Genomic DNA, 25,083 nt, shown 5'->3' on the forward strand with positions numbered 1-25,083 from the left:
GTGATCGCTGTCCTGATATCCAGAACCTCTTTTTTTGCCGTAAGATACGGTTGCAGAAATATTATGTACAAAATAAGTTGCAAATAACGCGGGAAAAAACACATAATAGCACAATTGGTTGGGCACCCGTAAAACTGATGCCATTTCTTCCGGTGCAATTTTTCGACCTGCAGATTGGCCTTTTCTGGGATCTTTTATTTCATGAAACATGGGAACAACATTTTACATGTTGCGTTTATATTTTTGTTCAGTATAGATTACTGCATGCCTTTGTCAACAAGCATCAAACTTGTTTTATTTAACTTTTTAATGAATAATAATTAAGAAACCTCTCCAATCAGGATTAGACCCACCCGTTGTATAACACACCATAAACCACAAGGTCTCTATGATAACAGGTCTCAGTAGTCAGATTTAGTGTCCATGTAATCTTTACATGTACTGTATAACTAATGTGTATCTTTGACATTTCCAGTTATAGATAGGAAATACTGGGACTCCATAGAGGTCAGTGTGGCAGGAAGAATCCCACTGGGCACACAAATAAAATACATTTTTATTTGTCACATGCTTCGTAAACAACAGGTGTGGACCTACAGTGAAATGCTTACTTACGTGCCCTTCTGTTACGGATACAGGTATCCTGTGTCTGTGTGTATCCTGTGTGTGTTTCTTTTCACTACCATCCCCCCTAGACTGTCGGGCCAAAAGAGATTCGTAACATAAGTGGAGCCTCATCCGGGATATGTCTTTACTGACACCCATGCCGCTCATGTAGATTGTTGTAGTGGTATAGTTCAGTGTTGAGCGTCATAGCAGATTCCGCAGAGTGTAGTTAAGGCGGAGGTTAAACAGCTAGTGTTAAATGTATTGTTGGAAGAGCAGGTGCTTGTGTTACCGCTGCCTGAGTCTACTAACCCTGTAGGGGATGTAACTGCTCCTATAAGCCCATTGGTATCTGATAATGAGGGTGAGGCTAAAACACCAGCCACATTGTCCCATTTTGATCCACTCTCCCCACTGTCAAACGGTGATGCCAGAAGGGATGTCCGTTTAGCACAGTTCCAACTAGAGGTGGAAGAGAGAGCCCAAATTAGGCGAGAGACTCTCCAGTTGGAGATGTGTAAAATTGAGGCAGAAAAAGAACGAGAACAACGGCAGATGATGTGTAAAATTGAGGCAGAAAGAGAACAGCGGCAGATGACGTTTAAAATGCGCCAGATGGAACTGGAGGCAGAGACAGCGAGGCTAGCCTTCTTTCCTACTGTGCCTGTTTGTGAGCCGTCCTCACCTGCTGTGTCCTCAAACACGTTTGACATTAGTAGGCAGATAGCCTTAGTACCTTTGTTCAGAGAGTCGGAGGTTGACTCCTATTTTTGTGTATTTGAGCGTATAGCCGTAGCATTGAAGTGGCCTGAAGAGGTATGGTGCCTATTACTTCAGTGTAAATTAACTGGTAAAGCCCAAGAGGTTTTGTCAGCGCTACCTCTGGAGGACAGTTTGAATTATGAAGTGGTCAAAGCTACTGTTCTTCGTGCCTATGAGCTTGTGCCTGAGGCATACCGACAGAGATTTAGGTCTCATAGAAAGTCTTCTAGTAAGACTTATGTGGAATTTGCTAGAGATAAGGGAAATCTGTTTGATAAATGGCATGCTGCTAGTAAGGTAACTGATTTCAACTCTCTCCGGGAGTTAATCTTGTTGGAAGAGTTTAAAAATTGCTTACCCGAACGCATTGTAGTTTACCTAAACGAACAGAAAGTATCCTCCCTGGCAGAAGCGTCTGTGTTGGCAGACGAGTTTGTGTTGACGCACAAGAGTGTGTTTTCGGCTCAAACTGAGAGTAGAACCACTGAGTTTCCTACCTTTAGCCCTAGTCGGCCAGCAGTAGTATATCAAGCACGGCAGAAGAATGAGCGTTCCTGTTTCTATTGTCATAAAGTGGGACATATGATTAATGATTGCTTCCTGCTTAAACGCAAACGAGGGATGCCTCTTCGTGCCAAGCCACCAACAGGTGTTGCTCTAATTCGTACGGTTGTGAGGTCTACAACAAAACAGGTGCCTCAGAGTAACTGTAGTTTGAAAGACCCAGTCCCCGACCGTAGTTATGAACCATTCATTTCCGATGGGTTTGTGTCCCTAGAGAATGACGAAGCGTCTCAGCGTCCGGTTAAAATCCTTAGAGATACTGGTGCGGCGCAGTCGTTTATATTGTCTGATGTGTTGCCCTTATCTGACGATACATACTGTGGTTCCAGTGTGTTAGTGCAGGGTATTGAAATGGGTTTTGTCCCAGTGCCGTTGCACTTTGTGAAAGTACACTCTGAGTTAATCAGTGGAATATTCAGAGTGGGGGTACGTCCTATGTTGCCAGTGAAAGGTGTGACCTTTATACTGGGTAACGATATTGCCGGAGGAAAGGTAGTACCCGTATTGGAAGTATTGGATAAAAGTGACCACTCTCTCTCGAATGAGTTGGCACAGAGTTATCCACATGTGTTCCCCGCTTGTGCTGTCACTCGTGCTCAGGCACTACAAGAGGGTGACGTGATAGATTTGTCGAACACTGTTCTGTTCAAAGAGGATGATCAAGAGGATGGATTGTGTGATACCTCTGAGAAGTTGATCACCTCTGACAAACAGCCCAGGAAAGAATTAAAGAACGTTGAACTTATTGCTGATGCAATACCAGTTACTCGTGAGCAGCTGATTGCTAACCAAAAGGTTGACAACAAGCTTGCTAAATGTTTTTCTAGTGTTGTCTCGTTAGAAGAGGTGAAGAAGAAGAATGTGGCTTACTTCATTGATGGTAATCTCCTCATGCGTAAATGGAAATCCCATGTTGACGCGGGTGGAGATTGGAATGCTGTTTACCAAATAGTGATTCCTACAGCCTTTCGACAAAATGTGTTATCCCTTGCTCATGATCACCAGTGGTCTGGTCATTTAGGAATTACAAAGACGTATGATCGGATCCTTCGACATTTCTTTTGGCCAGGTTTAAAACAAGATGTGGCTCAGTTCTGTCGGACATGCCACACCTGTCAGATAACAGGAAAACCAAATCAGGTTATTCCTCCTGCTCCTCTTTGTCCCATACCTGTCATAGGTGAACCATTTGGGCATGTGGTGGTTGATTGTGTCGGACCGTTACCGAAGACAAAATTGGGTAACCAGTTTGTGTCTCGTGTGTGAAAATGATTTTTGTATGTTTTGGCAAGGTTGACGTTGTTGTTGTAAGTATTAATTGTAATACTGTGGTCGCAATCCCTAGGGTTGCTCTTTTAAGGGTGGGAGTGTTACGGATACAGGTATCCTGTGTCTGTGTGTATCCTGTGTGTGTTTCTTTTCACTACCATCCCCCCTAGACTGTCGGGCCAAAAGAGATTCGTAACACCTTCCCAACAATGCAGAGTGAAAGAAGATATAAAAAATAACACATAATAATAATAAAAGTAATAATACTGTAGATACACAATGAGTTGGCTATACGATAACTTGGCTATATGCAAAGGGTACCAGTACAAAGGATACCAGTACAAACGGTACCAGTACAAACGGTACCAGTACAAACGGTACCAGTACAAAGGATACCAGTACAAAGGATACCAGTACAAAGGATACCAGTACAAAGGATACCAGTACAAATGGTACCAGTGAGTCAAAAAAGGTTTGCTCAAAAAGGGTCAATGCAGAAAGTCCAGGTAGGTGATTTGGTTTTAACTATTTAACTAACTATTTAGCAGTCTTATGGCTTGGGGGTAGAAGCTGTTCAGGGTCCTGTTGGTTCCAGACTAGGTGCATCGGTACCGCTTGCTGTGCTGTAGCAGAGAGAACAGTCTATGACTTGGGTGGCTGGAGTCTGACAATTTTAAGGGCCTTCCTCTGACACCTCCTGGTATCGAGGTCCTGAATTGCAGGGAGCTCGGCCCCAGTGATGTACTACAATGTACACACTACCCTCTAGCGCCTTGCAGTTTGATGCCAAGTAGTTGCCATACCAAGCGGTGATACAGCCAGTCAAGATGCTCTCAACGGTGCAGCTTCAATACTTTTTGTGGATCTGAGGACACATGCCAAATCTTTTCAGCATCTTTAGGGGGAAGAGGCGGTGTCATGCCCTCTTCACGACTGTGTTGGTGTGTGTGGACCATGATAGATCCTTAGTGATGTGGACACTGAGGTATTTGAAGCTCTTGACCCGCTCCACTACAGCCCTGTTGATGTGAATAGGGCCGTGCTCAGCCCTCCGTTTCCTGTAGTCCTGGTTGAATCACGTTGTTTCCACGTCATTTCAATGAAATTATGTGGAACCAACGTGGAATAGACGTTGAATTGACATCTGTGCACAGTGGGATGATTATGTTATAGGAATGGACTGTATTGAAGGTGAATGTTACATAAGAGTTCTCTAAGGAAGTATTCACTTACAGCACAGTTGGCCCTGATGCTCCCTCAAAGGCATCTTCATGAATGTTCCTCAGATACCTGTTGTCTTTCAGAATCCTACACGAGAAAACCATCACATGATACACATAGTATTAAATCATGTTTGTCTTTATCACAATGGAAGTTATATACTTGCAATAAATGAGTGGAACATGGGTGTTTTGCTTTTGTATTCTGATGTTTGACCCTTTTGTTTTCTCTTCTCTAAAACCTAGTAGTTTTTCTATGGATGCCCGACAGATCCTCAGCTCTACTAACTAAGCTTTGTTTGTTTAGACTCATGTTTTTGTGATCACGTTTTTATTATTTTCAATTAGGTACACAAGACAGATTGGACAAGGAAACAAGTGACAAGACCGAACAAGACAAACAGTTCACAGGATTTCCTCAACCCAAATTTAGATTAGTGGTGTAAAAAAAACAGCAGTGTTTTTACAGAGTCATAAGTTGATGAAAGAGAAAATATGTTTCTTTCACTCACCCCATGCATGCGTCCTACAGATATTTCCATGTTTATAATGTCCATGAATGATAACAGCCACTGCTGTCTGCTTAAAGAATGAGGAGCCTGCCAACGTGAAGCTATCATCTTTTTGGCTGTTGTTAATCCAGCCAGCCAAATACGTTGCTGTTTGACAGATAGAGTCATGTCCTCATTTAACAATAAAATAGATGGTGAACATTTCTAACCATTATGTCAATGAGACCGGATGAAACACAACCACAGAAACGTAAAACCCCTGGGCACTCACAGACCATATGAAAAAATTGCCAGGAGCCCCCTGAGGGTACAGTGAGCAAATTGAGGATTGTCTGGCTTTCACCTTGAATAGTTTGCATGGTGTGCAGTAAGTTCTATGGGCAAAATTGTAATGTATCATTTGGTGGTTGGGGTTTCTTGAGGAAAATTATATGTTGGACAAAAAACCCTTTTCCAATTAGTCACAGTACTACACACAGAGAGGTCTTTCTTCCACGATGCATGGGTAGGGATTGGTTTATGACAAATTTTCAGATAATGTAATTTAGAGACAATCCCTGGCTCCCAGTGGGTGGGCTGATGACCGAAATCCATAGATTAGGGCCTAATGAATTTATTTCAATTGACCGTTTTCCTTCTATGAACTGTAACTCAGTAAAATCGTATAAATTGTTGCATGTTGCGTTTCTATTTGTGTTTGGTATATGAATGTTTAGACTCATTGAAAGCGATTCTGGCGAGATCAAGATGTTGCAACCCACCGCCACAGCGTGGCGCAGGGTAAAGTAAACAACATGGCACCCACTCAATGTTGTGTCTTCCAAGATGTTATTTTACTGGGTTTCTTTGATTAACCAAGCCTTTGACACATCTCTAATAACAGCAACCAAGGCTTAGCAAAAACCACAAGAGCAGCTCCTGTTTAGATGTTGTGTGAGTGCTTGCACGTGTTTGTGTGTTCAGGCACTTCATTGTAAGAACTGAAACAAAGCAGGAAGCGGAAGAAAAGGTTAATTGTTTGAGAGGAATTACGTACAGTTTATCCAGCTTTGTTCCGTTGAAAGCGTGCGACTTGATTTCCTTGAATCCATTTTTTATAATTTTCCTGAAAGAAACATTTTCACACATTTAATTTCAATTGGTTGTTATCAGCTTGACCGATTTACAATTGCTTACATACAGCAGTAATGGATTGAAAAACATAATTCACAAGTGCTGTCCTAAACCCTGGATTTGATGAAAATGATCATGGTTACCGCAATCAATTAGATGAGATTTAATTAAATCAGCAGTGAAACAATTCTTACATTAAACAGCCAGATGAGATCTTTTTCTCATCACTGATCTGAACACGTGGTGAGACAAAATGAAATTCTCACGAAAATTGGATATCCTATATTATGGCTGTTTGGATACTCACATGTACACACTCTCCTCTGTGATCCCTTGAAAGGCATTGGCAGGTATACTGTGGAGCTGCATGTTGTCTCCCAGCTCACTGCACACAGAAGAGAGAAGAGAAGAGCAGAGGATAGGAGAGAAGAGGATAGGAGAGAAGAGGAGAACAGAGGATAGGAGAGAAGTGGAGAGAAGAGCAGAGGATAGGAGAGAAGAGGATAGGAGAGAAGAGGATAGGAGAGAAGAGGAGCGGATAGGATAGGAGAGAAGAGGATAGGACAGAAGCGGATAGGAGAGAAGAGGATAGGAGGGAAGAGGATAGGAGGGAAGAGGATAGGAGGGAAGAGGAGAGAAGAGGATAGGACAGAAGAGGAGAGAAGCGGATAGGACAGAAGAGGAGAGAAGAGGATAGGACAGAAGATGAGAGGAGCGGATAGTAGAGAAGAGAGGATAGGAGAGAAGAGGATAGGACAGAAGATGAGAGGAGCGGATAGTAGAGAAGAGAGGATAGGAGAGAAGCGGATAGAAGAGGAGCGGATAGGAGAGAAGAGAGGATAGGAGAGAAGAGGAGAGAAGAGGATAGGACAGAAGAGGAGAGAAGCGGATAGGAGAGAAGAGGAGAGAAGCGGATAGGAGAGAAGAGGAGAGAAGAGGAGAGAAGCGGATAGGAGAGAAGAGGAGAGAAGCGGATAGGACAGAAGAGGATAGGACAGAAGAGGAGAGGAGCGGATAGTAGAGAAGAGAGGATAGGAGAGAAGAGGATAGGACAGAAGAGGAGAGAAGCGGATAGGATAGAAGAGGATAGGAGAGAAGAGGATAGGACAGAAGAGGAGCGGATAGGAGAGAAGAGAGGATAGGAGAGAAGAGGATAGGAGAGAAGAGGAGAACAGAGGATAGGAGAGAAGAGGATAGGACAGAAGAGGAGGGAAGCGGATAGGAGAGAAGAGGATAGTAGAGAAGAGAAGAGGATAGGACAGAAGAGGAGATAAGCGGATAGGAGAGAAGAGGAGAGAAGAGGATAGGACAGAAGATGAGATGAGCGGATAGTAGAGAAGAGAGGATAGGAGAGAAGAGGATAGGACAGAAGAGGAGAGAAGCGGATAGGAGAGAAGAGGATAGGAGAGAAGAGGATAGGAGAGAAGCGGATAGGAGAGAAGCGGATAGGAGAGAAGAGGAGAGAAGAGGATAGGACAGAAGCGGATAGGAGAGAAGAGGATAGGACAGAAGAGGAGAGGAGCGGATAGTAGAGAAGAGAGGATAGGAGAGAAGAGGATAGGACAGAAGAGGAGAGAAGCGGATAGGAGAGAAGAGGATAGGAGAGAAGAGGATAGGACAGAAGAGGAGCGGATAGGAGAGAAGAGAGGATAGGAGAGAAGAGGATAGGAGAGAAGAGGAGAACAGAGGATAGGAGAGAAGAGGATAGGACAGAAGAGGAGGGAAGCGGATAGGAGAGAAGAGGATAGTAGAGAAGAGAAGAGGATAGGACAGAAGAGGAGAGAAGCGGATAGGAGAGAAGAGGAGAGAAGAGGATAGGACAGAAGATGAGATGAGCGGATAGTAGAGAAGAGAGGATAGGAGAGAAGAGGATAGGACAGAAGAGGAGAGAAGCGGATAGAAGAGAAGAGGATAGGAGAGAAGAGGATAGGAGAGAAGCGGATAGGAGAGAAGCGGATAGGAGAGAAGAGGAGAGAAGAGGATAGGACAGAAGCGGATAGGAGAGAAGAGGATAGGACAGAAGAGGAGAGGAGCGGATAGTAGAGAAGAGAGGATAGGAGAGAAGAGGATAGGACAGAAGAGGAGAGAAGCGGATAGGAGAGAAGAGGATAGGAGAGAAGAGGAGAGAAGAGGATAGGACAGAAGAGGAGAGAAGCGGATAGGATAGAAGAGGATAGGACAGAAGAGGATAGAAGCGGATAGGAGAGAAGAGAGGATAGGAGAGAAGAGGATAGGAGAAAAGAGGAGAGGAGGGGAGAGAAAATAAGAGAAGGGATAGGAGAGAAGAGAAGGGGAGTGAAAATAAGAGAAGGGATAGGAGAGGATAGGAGAGAAAAGAAGTGGATAGGAGTGGAGAGGAGAGGAGAGAAAAGAAAAGAAGGTTTAAGGTTTAATTTATTTGCACCAAAGAAAATAAGTGATAAACAACAATACAGATGAAAACAAATAAAGATAAACAATGTGCAGGTTGGAAGCCCAAGGGATTACATAAAAACCACACCCCAAAAAAACAATACACAATACATAAGTAAAAAAATAAAGCTTTGTTAAAACAGATAACAAAACCCACTAATCATAAATGTACAAATGAACCAATCGGCAATCACAAAAAAAACTAAAACAGTATATGCTTTGTTTAAATGTGTGTGCATGTGTAGATAGATGTGAGAGTTGGGCTATATGGAGGAGATTACTGAGTAGTTTGGTTCATCAGGCTGACCCCCAGTCTTCGCTTGAAGTTATTGAGGAATGATGAGGTTTTGGCAATGTGAAGATAAGAATTCCAGAGTATGGTACCTCTGTATCTGATAGAGAATTGACTATGTGAGGTGCAGCAGTGGGGAGGGTGAAGGTTATCGCAGTGTCTTGTGTTATATAGATGGATTTCAGAATTAACCTGGAAGAATCCATTGAAGGGTTTAGGTAAATGGTCTGGGTGGTATGAGTATTTGTAAAAATTGGCGTACATTAATGTAGACAAGATATTGAGTTTCTTAAACAAAGGTGCATGTACTGGCTTAAGCAGGGGGACACCTCTGGCACTGCAGGATTTGAGTCCCTGGCGGCATAGTGTGTTACTGATGGTAGGCTTTGTTACTTTGGTCCCAGCTCTCTGCAGGTCATTCACTAGGTCCCCCCGTGTGGTTCTGGGATTTTTGCTCACCGTTCTTGTGATAATTTTGACCCCACGGGGTGAGATCTTGCGTGGAGACCCAGATCGAGGGAGATTATCAGTGGTCTTGTATGTCTTCCATTTCCTAATAATTGCTCCCACAGTTGATTTCTTCAAACCAAGCTGCTTACCTATTGCAGATTCAGTCTTCCCAGCCTGGTGCAGGTCTACAGTTTTGTTTCTGGTGTCCTTTGACAGCTCTTTGGTCTTTGCCATAGTGGAGTTTGGAGTGTGACTGTTTGAGGTTGTGGACAGGTGTCTTTTATACTGATAACAAGTTTAAACAGGTGCCATTAATACAGGTAACGAGTGGAGGACAGAGGAGCCTCTTAAAGAAGAAGTTACAGGTCTGTGAGAGCCAGAAATATTGCTTGTTTGTAGGTGACCAAATACTTATTTTCCACCATAATTTGAAAATAAATTAATTAAAAATCCTACAATGTGATTTTCTGGATTTTTTTTCTCCTTATTTTGTCTGTCATAGTTGAAGTGTACCTATGATGAAAATTACAGGCTTCTCTCATCTTTTTAAGTGGGAGAACTTGCACAATTGGTGGCTGACTAAATACTTGTTTGCCCCACCATGGCTGTCAGCCAATCAGCATTCAGGGCTCGAACATTAAGAACATACAGCTGGCGGGTTATACACTCTATCAGCAAGACAAAACAGCAGCCTCTGGTAAGACACGGGGCGGGGGCCTATGCATTTATGTAAACAACAGCTGGTGCACGATATCTAAGTAAGTCTCAAAGTTTCTCTCACACTCAATGCGCTGTATTCCACCATAAGCAAACAGGAAAACGCTCATCCAGAGGCGGCGATCCTTGTGGCCGGTGAATGCAGGGAATTTTAAATCAGTTTTACCAAATTTCCATCAGCATGTTAAATGTGCAACCTGAGGGAAAAAAAATCTAGACACTTTTACTCCACACACTGAGACGCGTACAAAGCTCTCCCTCGCCCTCCATTTGGCAAATCTGACCATAACGCTATCCTCCTGATTACAAGCAAAAATTAAAGCAGGAAGCACCAGTGACTCGGTCTATAAAAAAAGTGGTCAGATGAAGCAGATGCTAAACTCTAGGACTTTTTTTCTAGCACAGACGTGCCTTTTCCCACCTGGACAAAAGGAACACCTGTGTGAGAATGCTATTCATTGACCACAGCTCAGCGTTCAAACACCATAGTGCCTTCAAAGCTCATCACTAAGCTAAGAACCCTGGGACTAAACACCTCCCTCTGCAACTGGATCCTGGACAGGTTGCACCCAGGTGGTAAGGGTAGGTAACAACACATCTGCCATGCTGGTCCTCAACACGGGGGCCCCTCAGGGGTGCCTGCTCAGTCCCCTCCTGTACTCCCTGTTCACTCATGACTGCATGGCCAGCCACAATTCAAACACCATCATTAAATTTGCCGATGACACGACAGTGGTAGGCCTGATCACTGACAACGATGAGACAGCCTATAGGGAGGACATCAGAGACCTGGCCGTGTGATGCAAGGACAACAACCTTTCCCTCAAAGTGATCAAGACAAAGGATATGATTGTGGACCACAGGAAAAGGAGGACCGAGCACGCCCCCATTCTCTTCGACGGGACTGTAGTGGAGCAGGTTGAGAGCTTCAAGTTCCTTGGCATCCACATCATGAACAAACTAACATTGTCTAAGCACACCAAGACAGTTGTGAAGAGCGCACGACAAAACCTATTCCCCTTCAGGAGACTGAAAAGATTTGGCATGTGTCCTCAGATCCTTACAGCTGCACCATCGACAGCATCCTGACGGGTTGCATCACTGCCTGGTATGGCAACTGCTCGGCCTCCGACCGCAAGGCACTACAGAGGGTAGTGCTTATGGCCCAGTACATCACCGGGGCCAAGCTCCCTGCCATCCAGGACCTCTATACCAGGCGGTGTCAAATGAAGGCCCTAAAAATGGTCAAAGACTCCAGCCACCCTAGTCATAGACTGTTCTCTCTAGTCATAGACTGTTTTCTCTGCTACCGCACGGCAAGCAATACTGGAGCGTCAAGTCTAGGTCCAAGAGGCTTTTAAACAGCTTCTACCCCCAAGCCATAAGACTCCTGAACAGCTAATCAAATGGCTAACCAGACTATTTGCACCCCCGATACACTGCTGCTACTCTCTGTTATCATCTATGGATAGCCACTTTAATAACCCTACCTGCATTTACATAATTACCTCAACTACCTCGACACCGGCGCCCCCGCACATTGACACATTAACTCTGTACCGGTACCCCCTGTATATAGCACCCGCTATTGTAATTTACTACTGCTCTTTAATGATTTGTTTTTCTTACTTTTTTAAAGGTATTTTCTTAAAACTGCGTTGTTGGTAAGTAAGTATTTCACTGTAATTGTATTCGGCGCATGTGACAAATAAAATTTGATTTGAACCACCCAGTTTAGAATATTATGTCATCGAGTTTTAGATTGATCAAGTTCTGGATACATACAGGAAGAAGTACTCCAGTATGACCAGGGAGGAGATGGTGGAGAAGTCTGGAAAGTGTATTATTCCTGTGTTACAGATACTCCTGGAAGAGAGAGAAGAGGGGGAAAGAGGTTTTTAAAAAAGTGGGTGAAATGTGTGTGTTACAAAGCTGTGACAGCATTTCATCAAGTAAACAAAATGCCAAAATGGAATATTGACAAACTGAGTTGTTGTAGCTGGAATTACAGTAGTATGGTAACTAACAATAATATTGCCATAAAAGCTTACAGGTATCTCAGCTTGGGCAGATCAGTGAAGGCCCCCTTCTCTATACTGATCAGATTTCTGATGTTCTGTATCTGTCTAAGGAATAAAAGAAAGCATCACAATAAACATTTATTTAGAAAACTTTAACACTGATTTCCAACATCCCAATCAAGCAACATATTTTTACTCGTGATAAGTGCACTTGTGAATCATACGTGTACATTTTTTTGTTACTGTAATATTCTGTCCAGGAATGAAGAGGATTAAGTAAATAAGTAAAATTCTGCATGAATTGTTGTGTTCAATCCAGACAAATGGATTTAGAAAAAAGTTCAAAGACCCACAACAAAATCCTCAAACAAACCAGTCTATTACAGTAACTTATTAGGGTAGGAGACACATACTAAGAAAATGTAAACACAGTCAAATACAAAACCTTCAATGGAACAAAACGTTATCTCAACAATTAAAACCTTCAGAACTGGGAGAGGAAAATGCTGTAATATGGTGTGTGTGTGTGTGTGTGTGTGTGTGTGCGTGTGTGTGTGTGTGTGTGTGACACTTACATCTCAGTTAGGCTGTGGAGAGAGAGGAATGCATGGTTTCTTATGTACCTGGTGCAGTCACTCTGAGATATCTCACTGTAGAAGAAAAAGAGACAGCATAATGTAAATTCACATTCTAAAGGAATATTCTCCTTAATAATTAAATAGAGACAGAATATGCAGAGAGTAAACTACAAATGGATCGCAAAGTGAAATGAGAAGTATTCTGATAAGGCCAAAGGGGATAGGATCAGAGAGGCTCTAGTGACATGCCCTTGACAGTTTCCTGTCTTCCTGATGATGCCCTTGCTACCCTCCAACCCATCCTCCATCCCAAACCAACCTTCCACACCCTCTCAACCCCTTTCTTCTATTGTTAATTATACTTTTTTTATAGACCTCAATACGTTTTACCCTTCCAGTCCACCGTACCACCCACTGATATGTAATTAACCAACACTTTTCTTTAGCTAGCCTTTTAGATTCCATCTTAAACCAGATAATTAAACCTAGCGACCCACTCTGCTTATATTTTCCCTCAGCCCTGTGTGAGTGTATGTGTTTGTTTGTGTGTGTGTGTACCTCTCTTCTTAAGTTGTTGCATAACATCTTAATTACTGTTACTTTTGTGAAACGATTAAAAAGCCATTTCATTTCAGAGCATCCTCACACATGGAGGAGAGGCTGGGCCATGATTTCCAGACAATGTGAGTCATCCGTGACAAGACAATGCCATCTGAACTCCACCACAGCAAATTAGCCAGTGTGACCTAGGACTGGATTAAATCAGATTGACATCGGCATATTGGTTGTTTTGGTGGTGTCGGAGGTGGAACTGAGTTCGAGCTGTCATATCCACAAGCGGCTCGTTGCAACCTACTATGATCCGACAAATCCCATGCAGCTGTGTTAGAAATTCATGCAGCTGTGTTACAAGTTCAAACACTCAAATTAGACTGGTAGGCTATAAATCCCACATCCAAATTAACATGAAAACATGCAATGGCCTAACATCAATGGTTTGACATTTGAGAGTCATTATTTCTCACATAGATGCAGCCTACACTTTCCAGCATCATTTTGAACTTCTAACACAGTAGGCATAATAAGAAAGTGAGTGGTTTGTGACACAAGAGCAGCAGCTTACCGATATGTCAGTTTTAACCACGGTAACACCTCGAACACCGTCAAAACATCTGCGGTGTTGGCCAAAGCTGGTTAACACTCGATCTGATTGAATCTATGCCCTAGTGTTGATTTTTCAGTGTAACATTTCTAGAGTTGCAAAGTCTTGATTCAGGAGTTGATTTAACACTGCATCAGATAACATTGTCCCACTCAAGTGTAAATGTGGGACAATGTGCATAACAAAAACATTTATTGTGTCACCACAAACTTGAAGACATGAGTTACACAGGGGTCATGTAGGCTATTTGTTAGGAGGAGATTGAAGTGACAGAGACGTCACATCATAATGGAAACAAAAAACAAAGCCTCCATCGATGCACTACTGCTTGGATTTAAAAAATGATCATAACACGATGAGAACCAGACCTGGCCCACTTCTGGACCGCAATTCCAAGTGGTAACTGGGCTTCATAGTAAATGGTAACCTTGCAGATGTGGTGGATACATGTGGTGTCTGGACTGTCCTTAACTTTCTGACCTCATAAGCATGGGGTGAACCTCTCTTGGATCAGGGTATTATGATACTGTTAGCTAGCTATAACACAATATTTGGTTCAATGCTTAACTGATTAATGGTGTTAAGAATTAACAAAAATTCAGGAGAGAGGACCACACTTGAATGTAACACTTAGCTAGTTGCCAATTTAACAAGCACCAGCTGCTAACCATTGACAATCAGCCTCCACTACTGTTGGCAACACTTAACAAGCAAGGTGCCTTGAACGTAGCACCTCAAACAAGCTCTAGCTGCTACTAACTGATAACCAGTCTCCACCTGTTCTCACTCTCCTTAATCACCAATACCACCCTGTTTAAACCTGACCAAACAGTCATTCCTCCTCTTTGTTTTGTGTTGCATGCTCTCTGTGCTGCATTTCATGACACTGAGTTACCAGCCTCCAAATCATTGCCACTTTCTATCTCATATTACTTACATTCCTTCAAGGATCTCCTTAGGGGATTGCCATCCTTACAGAAGCCCAACTACCACGGCCTGACGGTGATGTCTACCTGAAACTCCTGGCCAAAACCTACAGAGTAAATACCTAAGGATCCTTATTCTGCAGTCCATGGCTTCATCTGGTCTATTCTCATTCCCCTCCTGAATCCTTATTCTTACATCCATTCCATTTCTGCAATAAATATTCTAAACCCATTTCAATTGCTGGTCCTTAAACTCATATAAAGAGATAATGATAGCTAAGGGGGCTGCAATAAACCTCAACCAAAATCTCAATCGGACACTAATTGAGTTATCAGTAAGAAGACAGCTGCATCCTGATCAGATCAGGGGAAGCTTGTTCCCCTGGCCATAGGAGTTGGCAAGTCAGCACAAACAGATCTGGAACCAGGCTACAGTAAGCCATCCCCCCTGATGGAATACCATAATATGGGTCTTGCCAATTGACTTGTGAGTGGTGAGGGGTCCTTGACTCAAAGGCCAAGCTGGGGTAAAGCTGTCAGCCCAGATGAGGGATTCACCCAGCTATACATGCAATGCATTCGTTAGATGGGATCTGGATGTACAGTTGTGGCCAAAAGTTTGAGAATTACACAAATATTAATTTCCACAAAGTTTGCTGTTTCAGTGTCTTTAGATATTTTTGTCAGATGTTACTATGGAATACTGATAGTATAATTACAAGTATTTCATAAGTGTCAAAGGCTTTTATTGACAATTACATGAAGTTGATGCAAATATTCAATATTTGTAGTGTTGACCCTTCTTTTTCAAGACCTCTGCAATCCTCCCTGGCATGCTGTCAATTAACTTCTGGGCCACACTGATGGCAGCCCATTCTTGCATAATCAATACTTGGAGTTTGTCAGAATTTGTGGGTTTTTGTTTGTCCACCCGCCTCTTGTGGATTGACCACAAATTCTCAATGGGATCAAGGTCTGGGGAGTTTCCTGGCCATGGACCCAAAATATCGATGTTTTGTTCCCCGAGCCACTTAGTTATCATTTTTGCCTTATGGCAAGGTGCTCTATTATGCTGGAAAATACATTGTTTGTCACCCCCAAAGATTTGTAGACCTCCACAATTCTGGTTCATCCTTGGGAGCAATTTCCAAATGCCTGAAGGTACCGCGTTCATCTGTACAAACAATAGTACGCAAGTATAACCACCATGGGACCTCGCAGCCGTCATACCGCTCAGGAAGGAAACGCGTTCTGTCTCCTAGAGATGAACCTACTTTGGTGTGAAAAGTGCAAATCAATCCCAGAACAACAGCAAAGGCCCTTGTGAAGATGCTGGAGGAAGCAGGTACAAAAGTATCTATATCCACAGTAAAACAAGTCCTATATCGACATAACCTGAAAGGCTGCTCAGAAAGGAAGAAGCCACTGCTCCAAAACCGCCATAAAAAAGCCAGACTACAGTTTGCAACTGCACATGGGGACAAATATCGTACTTTTTGGAGAAATGTCCTCTGGTCTGATGAAACAAAAATAGAACTGTTTGGCCATAATGACCATTGATATGTTTGGAGGAAAAAGGGGGAGGCTTGCAAGCCGAAGAACACCATCCCAACTGTGTTGTGGGGGTGCTTTGCTGCAGGTGGGACTGGTGCACTTCACAAAATAGATGGCATCATGAGGGAGGAAATTATGTGGATATATTGAAGCAACATCTCAAGACATCAGTCAGGAAGTTAAAGCTTGGTCGCAAATGGGTCTTCCAAATGGACAATGACCCCAAGCATACTTCCAAAGTTGTGGCAAAATGGCTTTAACAAGGTAATAGAGTGGCCATCACAAAGCCCTGTCCTCAATCCCATAGAACATTTGTGGGCAGAACTGAAAAAGCATGTGCGAGCAAGGAGGCCTACAAACCTGACTCAGTTACACCATCTCTGTCAGGAGGGGATGGGCCAAAGTCACCCAACTTTTTGTGGGAAGCTTGTGGAAGGCTACCCAAAACATTTGACCCAAGTTAAACTATTTAAAGGCAATGCTACCAAATACTAATTTAGTGTATGTAAACGTCTGACCCACTGGGAATGTGATGAAAGAAATAAAAGCTGAAATAAACCATTCTCTCTACTATTCTTCTGACATTTCACATTGTTAAAATAATGTGGAATTTTTACTCTGATTAAATGTCAGGAATTGTGAAAAGTTTAAATGTATTTGGCTAAGATGTAGACTTCCGACTTCAACTGCAGCTTAACATGAGTTGACAAGTACTAAGTGTTTTTTGTGGTGAGGATACTTGGGATTCAGCCTCACCTGGCCTCAACCTCTTGGTTGACAGCAAACTGACCTTCCTGCCACACCATCAGGTCAGTAAGAGTGACAGATCAGCCAAAGTAAGTTACAGTGTATTTTACAATAACTACTTGCAGCAAGCTGACCATAAATTATAATGAAATAAGCATGAACTAGGCTGGGCGATATGGCCAGAATATCAAATCACAATATTTTTCAAGTTTTTGATGGTATTTGATGTTTTGGAATAATTCAAGTTCTAAATATGCTTTATGAGTAGTTCATGACCCTAGAGTGGCAACACATAAATTATACGTGATTTCAATGGGGCATTCTACATTCTGATTGTTTTATACTGTTCAATCCAACTTCAACCCCAAAAATGTTTCAGCATTTTCAAAAATATTCTGCATTTCCTGCACTCATGTTACAATTTCAGCACTTTGTCACGTAGGGCTGCATGATATGAACCAACAACCTAGGCCTAATTATTTGGTGAACTGTTGGAATCGTAGAAATATATTGATTATTCAAATTCTACATTTGGATAGCAGGCAGTACTTTAAATACATTGTTTTTTTGGGAACTCAGTCTGGTCTCAACTTTTGCAAGGTAGAATTGTTGAATACACAAGGTGCAATATCGAAATGTGGTTGTGCACCAACAGTTTTTCTCTTGTTATGTCAGTCACTAATAGTCACTCAATTATCCCATGTCAGCTAAAATGTTTTAGATTGTTAAATTAGTGTAGCATCCAGCTATCTAAATTTACAGTAACCAAGGTCAGATTATTTCCCTACAAAACCATCAACTCCCTACTAAACCATCAACTCCCTACTACATCATCAACTCCATATTAAACCATCAACTCCCTACTAAACCATCAACTCCCTGCTACACCATCGACTCCCTACTACACCATCGACTCCCTACTACACCATCGACTCCCTACTACACCATTGACTCCCTGCTACACCATCAACTCCCAACTAAACAATAAGCACCCACTTTTCCCATCTGGTTCCACCCACCTTGTGTAAGAAAGATGGCTTAGTAAAACATGTTTGCGGCTTTTGTTCAGTGTGCTAACACAGTCTTGTGTCTCACAAGAAACCAGGGTTTGATACCCAATCAGTCACATTGAGACTTTATTATGTGTCTATGAGACTGAAAAACAAAAGTGATTAATGAAATTTATAATGAAAACTGTGATGCTATTTCTATCCACACAATGCCTAATTGTCACGCCCTGACCTTAGAGAGCCTTCTTATCTCTATTTGGTTTGGTCAGGGTGTGATTTGAGTGGGCATTCTATGTTCAGATTTCTATGTTTTGTTTTTCTATGTTTTGGCCAGGTATGGTTCTCAATCAGGGACAGCTGCCTATCATTGTCTCTGATTGGGAATCATACTTAGGCAGCCTTTTTCCCTTTTGTTATTGTGGGAAGTTATCTTTGTTAGTGGCACTATAGACCCTGTAAGCGTCACGGTCGTTTCTTTTTTTGTTGGCGACATTTATATAAATAAACGCAAATGTACGCTCACAACGCTGCGCTTTGGTCCACTTCTTCAGACGATCGTGACACTTATATTCAGACCAAGACCCTCTATGCTGTTCACTGTGTGTGTTTGTATGTACAAATAGTATCTTTGGGCTGCATTGTGTGTGTCCCAAGTGGCGCTCTATTCCCTAACTATGACCGATGAAGTCTACTTTATCTAACTACACTGAACATAAATATAAATGCAACATGCAACAATTTCAAAGATTTTATTGAGATACAGTTCATATAAGGAAACCAGTCAATTGAAATAAAGGAATTAGGCCCTAACCTATGGATTTCACATGACTGGGAATACAGATATGCATCTGTTGGTCACAGATACCTTAAAGGTAGGGGCTTGAATCAGAAAACCAGTCAGTATCTGGTGTGACCATAATTTGCCTTATGTGGCGTGACACATTTCCTTCGCATAGAGTTGATCAGGCTGTTGATTGTGGCCTGTGAAATGTTGTCCCACTCCACTTCAATGGCTGTGCGAAGTTGCGGGAACTGGAACAAGCTGTTGTACACGTCGATCCAGAGCATCCCAAACATACTCAATGGGTGACATGTCTGGTGAGTATGCAGGCCATGGAAGAACTGGGAAAGTTGCAGCTTCCTGGAATTGTGCACAGATCTTTGCGACATGAGGCCGTGTATTATCATGCTGAAACATGAGGTGATGGTGGCGAATGAATGGCATGACAATAGGCCTCAGGATGTCATCACGGTATCTCTGTGCATTCAAATTGGCTTTTATAAAACGCATTTGTGTTCATTATCCGTAGCTTATTCCTGCGCATTACGGAGGTAAAGAAGCCGGATGTGATGGTCCTGGGCTGGCGTGGTTACACGTGATCTGAGGTTGTGAGGCCGGTTGGACGTACTGCCAAATTCTCTAAAACAACGTTGGAGGTGGCTTATGGTAGAGAAATTAACATTCAATTCTCTGGCAACAGCTATGGTGGACATTCCTGCAGTCAGCATACCAACTGCACACTCCCTCAAAACCTGAGACATCTGTTTAATTGTGTTGTGTGACAAAACAGTCCCCAGCTCAAGGTACAGCTGTGTAATGACCATGTTGTTTAATCAGCTTCTTGATATGCCACACCTGTCATGAAACATGGGACCAACACTTTACGTTGCGCTTATATTTTTGTTCAGTTTAGATAAAGCAGACACATTTTATATGGAGATAGTGTGGTGCCTTATCTTTGAAAATGTATGCAGTATCAGATTATTTTAAACAGCAACCCCCATTATCTACAGTTTTTTGTCTTCAGAAATAGACCGTGGAAGAACATCAGCCATGAGTAGACCTAAGTTTAGCCTTGCACGAGCCTTGGCTCATAGTTTCAAGTTTTATTAGTCGTATGTGGGGATAGACATGGTATACACCACCCAATGAAATGCTTACTTGCAGGTTCCTTATCGACAATACACCAACAATAAGAAATAATACAAGATAAGAATACTCATAGGAGCAGGAGACTATTTCCTGTTTCTGTAGCATGAGGCAGCTTGATGTACAAGTAATCCCTCAGAACAGGTTGCTAGTCTATCACAGGGCCTTACTCCCACTCCATCTCCTAAATGCTGAGTGTCAAGCAGAGACGCATTGGGTCCCATTTTCAGTCTTTGGTATGACTCGGCCGGGGAACAAACTCCCAACCTTCCGGCTGTCATAACTCTCCTGTGACGATCTGAAGGATCGGGTTACAGGGGGGTCCGCTCTACAGCGTGCTCTCTCTCAGAGGTGGAGAGCGGGAAGTAGACTGTTTTATGGTCGGTCATAAAATGCCCCTATGCTCTGTAGTGTTCGAGATTGGAATGTAAACTGTGGAACACAGAGACACCCTTGGACATCAAACGTTTGAATAATTAAACAATGTTTCTATTTTGAATGAGAATGATCCATGGACACTTAAAGGACAGTTATGTTGAGTGTGTTTCATTTAGTGATCTCATGAAAGACAGGAAACATACATAACTGTATCTCTGTCAGGTTTACATATAAATATTGTGAAACGTATGTGATTAAACATTAAACTATTTGTGAAAAGATGTAATGTGATGTTAACCTTCTAAATGAGAGTATGGATTTTCATAAAGTTGTAACTAGTCAGTGGCCACACCCCCGTGAGCCCAGACATCACATTAGGCGTCATAGAACCAACCCTTCTTCCACAGAGTATAAAACCTAGTTCCTATGAAATGTACATTAGACCAGAAAATATGGAGCAACGCTAAATGTTGAAATGGTTAAGAACTACAACGCTATTGACCACGCAAACCACGGTGTAAGCTAAGGTCGCAAATGGTTGAATTTACAAGACCAAAACGTGCTGGGTGATGCTGGACGCTGGTGTGTGAAGCAGTTTAAACTACTACTCTACCAAAGGACAAGACCAGAGGACGTGGAGATCATTCCCATGTTGAAATGGTGAAGAAATCTAGAAAAGTAAGAATAATTATTCAGACTGCAGCTGTTTAAATACTTTAGTCTGGTAAACGCATCCTGTTCTAATAAGATTTCTGAATGGTTCTCTGAAGTATCCATTATAACAACTACGACAGACTGTGACTTCCGGGGAACGCAACCAGAGACTTTTCTGTCAACTCTCTCCAGCAGATGGACCGGTAACCACAGAGAGAGACAGCAAGACATACACTCGTAAATATGTAAATTGCCATTTATTTTCAAATAAGCGGTCGTTCATGTAAAGTATTAGCACTTTCTATGAGTGTAGTTATCAGCTATGTTTCCCGCTATTGAGCGATCCCTACCCCATTTCCTTTGTCTACCAAGCCATCATAACGGTTTGTCCTCTAGGGACTTTCTTTGTATCATGTATGAACTAATTGTGTGTGTTTTCATGTATTTCTGTGATTTGATTATTTAGCTAGTAAATAAATAAATAAATAAGCCAATTTGTATATCACTGATTCATAATTTATGCTAGGGTTCGTGCAGATATCCAAGGGTTTGCGATGTTCAGTAATGAGAACTGATGAGGTACAATTCATTAATAAGCGACTGTTTTGATAACATATTAAAATATCTGAAGAGGTGTTTCGGGAAATAGAGACTATATAAACTTTTTCCCGTGGTGCCCCGACTTCCTAGTTAATTAAAGTTAACATGATTAGTTTAATCACGTAATAATAATTGTACATAGAGAATTGATTTGATAAAATAAGTCTTCACATTTAATGGTAGTCACAGACACAACACAGCGGACACTCTAATCATAAGGCCAGTGAGTTGGTTCATCAACCACGCTTATCATTATTTCACAAATAGTAACCAACAATTTGTTCATATGAATTGACATGCTTTTGATCTCCTAAATAGTGGGTGAAAGGTAATACATCATAAATAAATGTAGGTCAAACTACTTCCTCTAAAAGGATGTGTGTATGTAGGCTTTTCATCTGTAGTGTCTTAGCTCTTATTACTTATTTATATAATAAGAAAGACTCCGAATACAAGGAAATGAACTGGAGCCTCACATTTCCTAAAATGAGTTAGTACCAGAATAACAGAACAACACTGTGCATGATCAAGGGTGCTCCATTCTTAAAGGGGACATCAGTAATTAACAGAACATAACATCATCCAAAGATACCCATCCAAAGTGGACATCTCCTTTCCTCTTCTTAAAGCCCCCAGACAGTCTTTCACTGCATGTCTATTGAATCACAGTGTGTGTTTATTTAATGAAAATAACTCCAAACATATTTTTTATATTTCCCTGAGCCTCCTTTTGCCATTGAAATGCTCAGTCTGACAGTGTGGGTGTGTTGATAAAAATGTAAATATTTAAATACACAGCCCTGGTAGATAAAATCATCTCTAGACTCTAGAGCCTACTCGCTTCCAAAAGTCATTGGTCAGACTAATAGGTCTGATTGCGATGTCATGCTTTGGGCCAAAAACCCCATCCCACCTGAACAGGCTGAAATTCCAGGGCGCCCCCTTACACACAAAACAACCACCTCTTACACTAAAAGGTCATTATCTGAGTGTTACTTTGACCTCATAATGTGGAAATATTATAAAAATGACGACTGTACTGCCACTTTAACATCCATTTAGATACATGTTTCATACAACATAATGTTAGATTATCACACCTTTCATAAAAGCTACCAGCAGTATGTCTTCCACAAAACAAATACGTTTATAACTGGGCACTAGTCAAGTTTTAAACAGCCTCATGAAGCTTTGCAGATCTATAACATTGAAAAGGTAAACCCAGAATGAAACTGAAAATGTGTGATAGGGCTAAAGGAATACTGACAATGCTATATGTCACAGGTGAAAAGGGCTTAATAAATACATTTAATTGAAACTTACATTCTGGACACGTTGATCAGTCCTCTGAAGGCATTGCTTGGAACTTCATTCAACGGCAGATGAGTTAGTCTTCTAAAGATTATACACAAGGAAAAACTTGTTTTAAAAACATGTAGTCTAAGGTAATGCTGGCTGCTGGCAACCAGATCACAGAGCAGTTCTTATTATTCTGTATGTAAATCTGTGACAGTCCATTTAGTTTCATATGGTATGTATTCATATGGTATGTATTAATTTGTATATATCCATCACCCATTTTGTCTGATATGTTTTACATTACAAAGCGGAAAATGTATTTACAAAGCGGACAATATGTTAAAAATTTGTAAAACATGTGATATGTTATGAATTCTAGGTGGCTAGGTGGCTAACATTAGCTAGCTGGCTAAAATTAGCTAGACTAAGGGTTAGGGTTAAGTTTAGGAGTTACGTTAAAAGGGTTAAGGTTAGGGTTCGGGGGAAAGTTTAGCTAACATGCTAAGTAGTTGAAAAGCAGCAAAAAATTAGTAAGTAGTTCAAAAGTAGATAATAAGCTAAAATACAAAAGTTGTAATGAGATTTAAACTCGCAACCTATGGGTTGCTAGATGTTCGTGTTAGACATACATTTTTGCGTTATGTAAGCATCTGTACTATGTAACCATACCAAAGATAACATATCATACCAATTTGATTGGATTTACATTTACTATGTTATGTCTAGTCTATGAGACCAGGCTGAGTATTAGGCTACTATGGTGGCCTGAATTTTAATAAACTGAAGTGAAGAGGGTAAAGCACAATCAGTAGCTAGGTACTGTACTACAGACAGTACTGTCCTGATAAAAGGCCATCATTGTATCTACTGTAAATTGGATTGTGTTTCCTAATTGACTGGTTGAATTCAAAGGTTAAATAAATAATCAAATAATAAATAAATCAACGACAAAAGTGTCGGGCAAATTTTTAAAAAACATGGGGAGATATTGACGCTATAATGTAATATATGCACAATCCCTCCACCAAAACGGAATGACATTTTAGGGTACTTACAAGTTTCGAATAAACGATGGAGCGGCTTGGGACCTCAGTTGCGTTTCCCTCGTGCAACTGAGTTTATCTCCCGTGTCTTTGTAACATGTATCGCTCTTCAATGAACATTTGCAAATTGACGGACAAGTGAAAGTCCAGCAGGAGCGCAAATTCAGAACACCCGACAGCGCGAGAAGAACCCACACCGCCCGCCTTGCTGGTGCCATCCTGTAGGCTACCTGGGCATTGATCAACCGCTTCCCCTTTCTCCCCAATCGTCACTTTCTAAAGAGAACTCAAATAAAACCGACCTCAGATAGACGAACCTAGGTAGCCAACCTAACAAAGCAAATTGAAGCGGAGGAGAAGAGAGAACCATTATCATTTCCACCTGCCCTGCGCTAATGCAAAGTCCTGTATTTTCCTGGGGTGCGTCACTCAGTAAGTCAGCATTCAACAAGGTTACAGTTATAGCCCAGCCCTGACAGGATCACAACATAACTGCTCTACTCTCTCCACATTAAAAATAAAAATTATACAAGACAAAAATGCTGGGTTAAAAACAACTCAATTTGGGTAAATGTTTGGTTATTTTGAGCCAGCTAGTTCACAAACAACAGATTGTTTTCCTTAAATTGGGTTGTTGATGCTGGGTTATTGAGCTATGATCCACTGGGTCAGAGCAGAAGACTGGAGGCGTGGCTTAGTAGGGGCGTGGCTTTTAGATCATATTTTTTCGGGTCACTTTTGAGAGTAAATGTAATTCCGGTTAATCTGTTCTGTTGCATTGTTAATGCATGTTATGGTTGAGCACTGACACTTTTGTAGCTTAAATAGGGTTTACACAATAGTATGAGTTCCTTAAGAGCCTATGCACATCCCAATGTAGGGATAGTTACTACTTTCTTATAATATTTAAATATACATTTTATATTAAAATATGTAATTTCAAAAATATTGAATGAACATTTAAATTTGCAGAGTACACACTTAAAATTATGAACATGAGTGACATTTACTCTCATGGGTGGCCAAAAAAGAGCTGAAAGTCAGGCCCCTACTAAGCCACGCCTCCAGTCTTCTGATCTGACCCAGTGGATCATGGCTCAATAACCCAAGTAAGTGACCCAACTGGCTCGGTCAAAAATAACCAAACGTGTGTTCTGTCCACTATTTACCCAGCACTGGGTTGTTTTTAAAGCAGTATTTTTTTTGTGTAGGCGGCAGGTTAGGTAGGTTAGACTGCACGTCACTCACGTCACTGGTTAAATGC

The 25,083-nt window shown here is 41.7% G+C and overlaps 1 protein-coding gene across 1 annotated transcript in view; it reads right to left on the reverse strand.

Moving 5' to 3' along the window:
• LOC139375683 (lutropin-choriogonadotropic hormone receptor-like) overlaps window positions 1-24,037 on the reverse strand; it is a 42,782-nt gene extending 18,745 nt beyond the window's left edge. Inside the window, exons 1-8 of the mRNA XM_071117490.1 lie at window positions 23,847-24,037; window positions 22,801-22,917; window positions 12,514-12,588; window positions 11,969-12,043; window positions 11,703-11,783; window positions 6,354-6,431; window positions 5,970-6,038; window positions 4,435-4,509 (exon numbers count right to left, since the gene is read on the reverse strand). Coding sequence (XP_070973591.1) covers window positions 4,435-4,509; window positions 5,970-6,038; window positions 6,354-6,431; window positions 11,703-11,783; window positions 11,969-12,043; window positions 12,514-12,588; window positions 22,801-22,917; window positions 23,847-24,037 — 761 coding nt within the window. The remainder of the gene's footprint in view (window positions 1-4,434; window positions 4,510-5,969; window positions 6,039-6,353; window positions 6,432-11,702; window positions 11,784-11,968; window positions 12,044-12,513; window positions 12,589-22,800; window positions 22,918-23,846) is intronic.
• Between the last annotated feature and the right edge of the window lie 1,046 nt (window positions 24,038-25,083).

This window comes from Oncorhynchus clarkii, chromosome 20 (genome assembly GCF_045791955.1).
Source record: "Oncorhynchus clarkii lewisi isolate Uvic-CL-2024 chromosome 20, UVic_Ocla_1.0, whole genome shotgun sequence".
NCBI classification, from domain to species: Eukaryota; Metazoa; Chordata; class Actinopteri; order Salmoniformes; family Salmonidae; genus Oncorhynchus; species Oncorhynchus clarkii.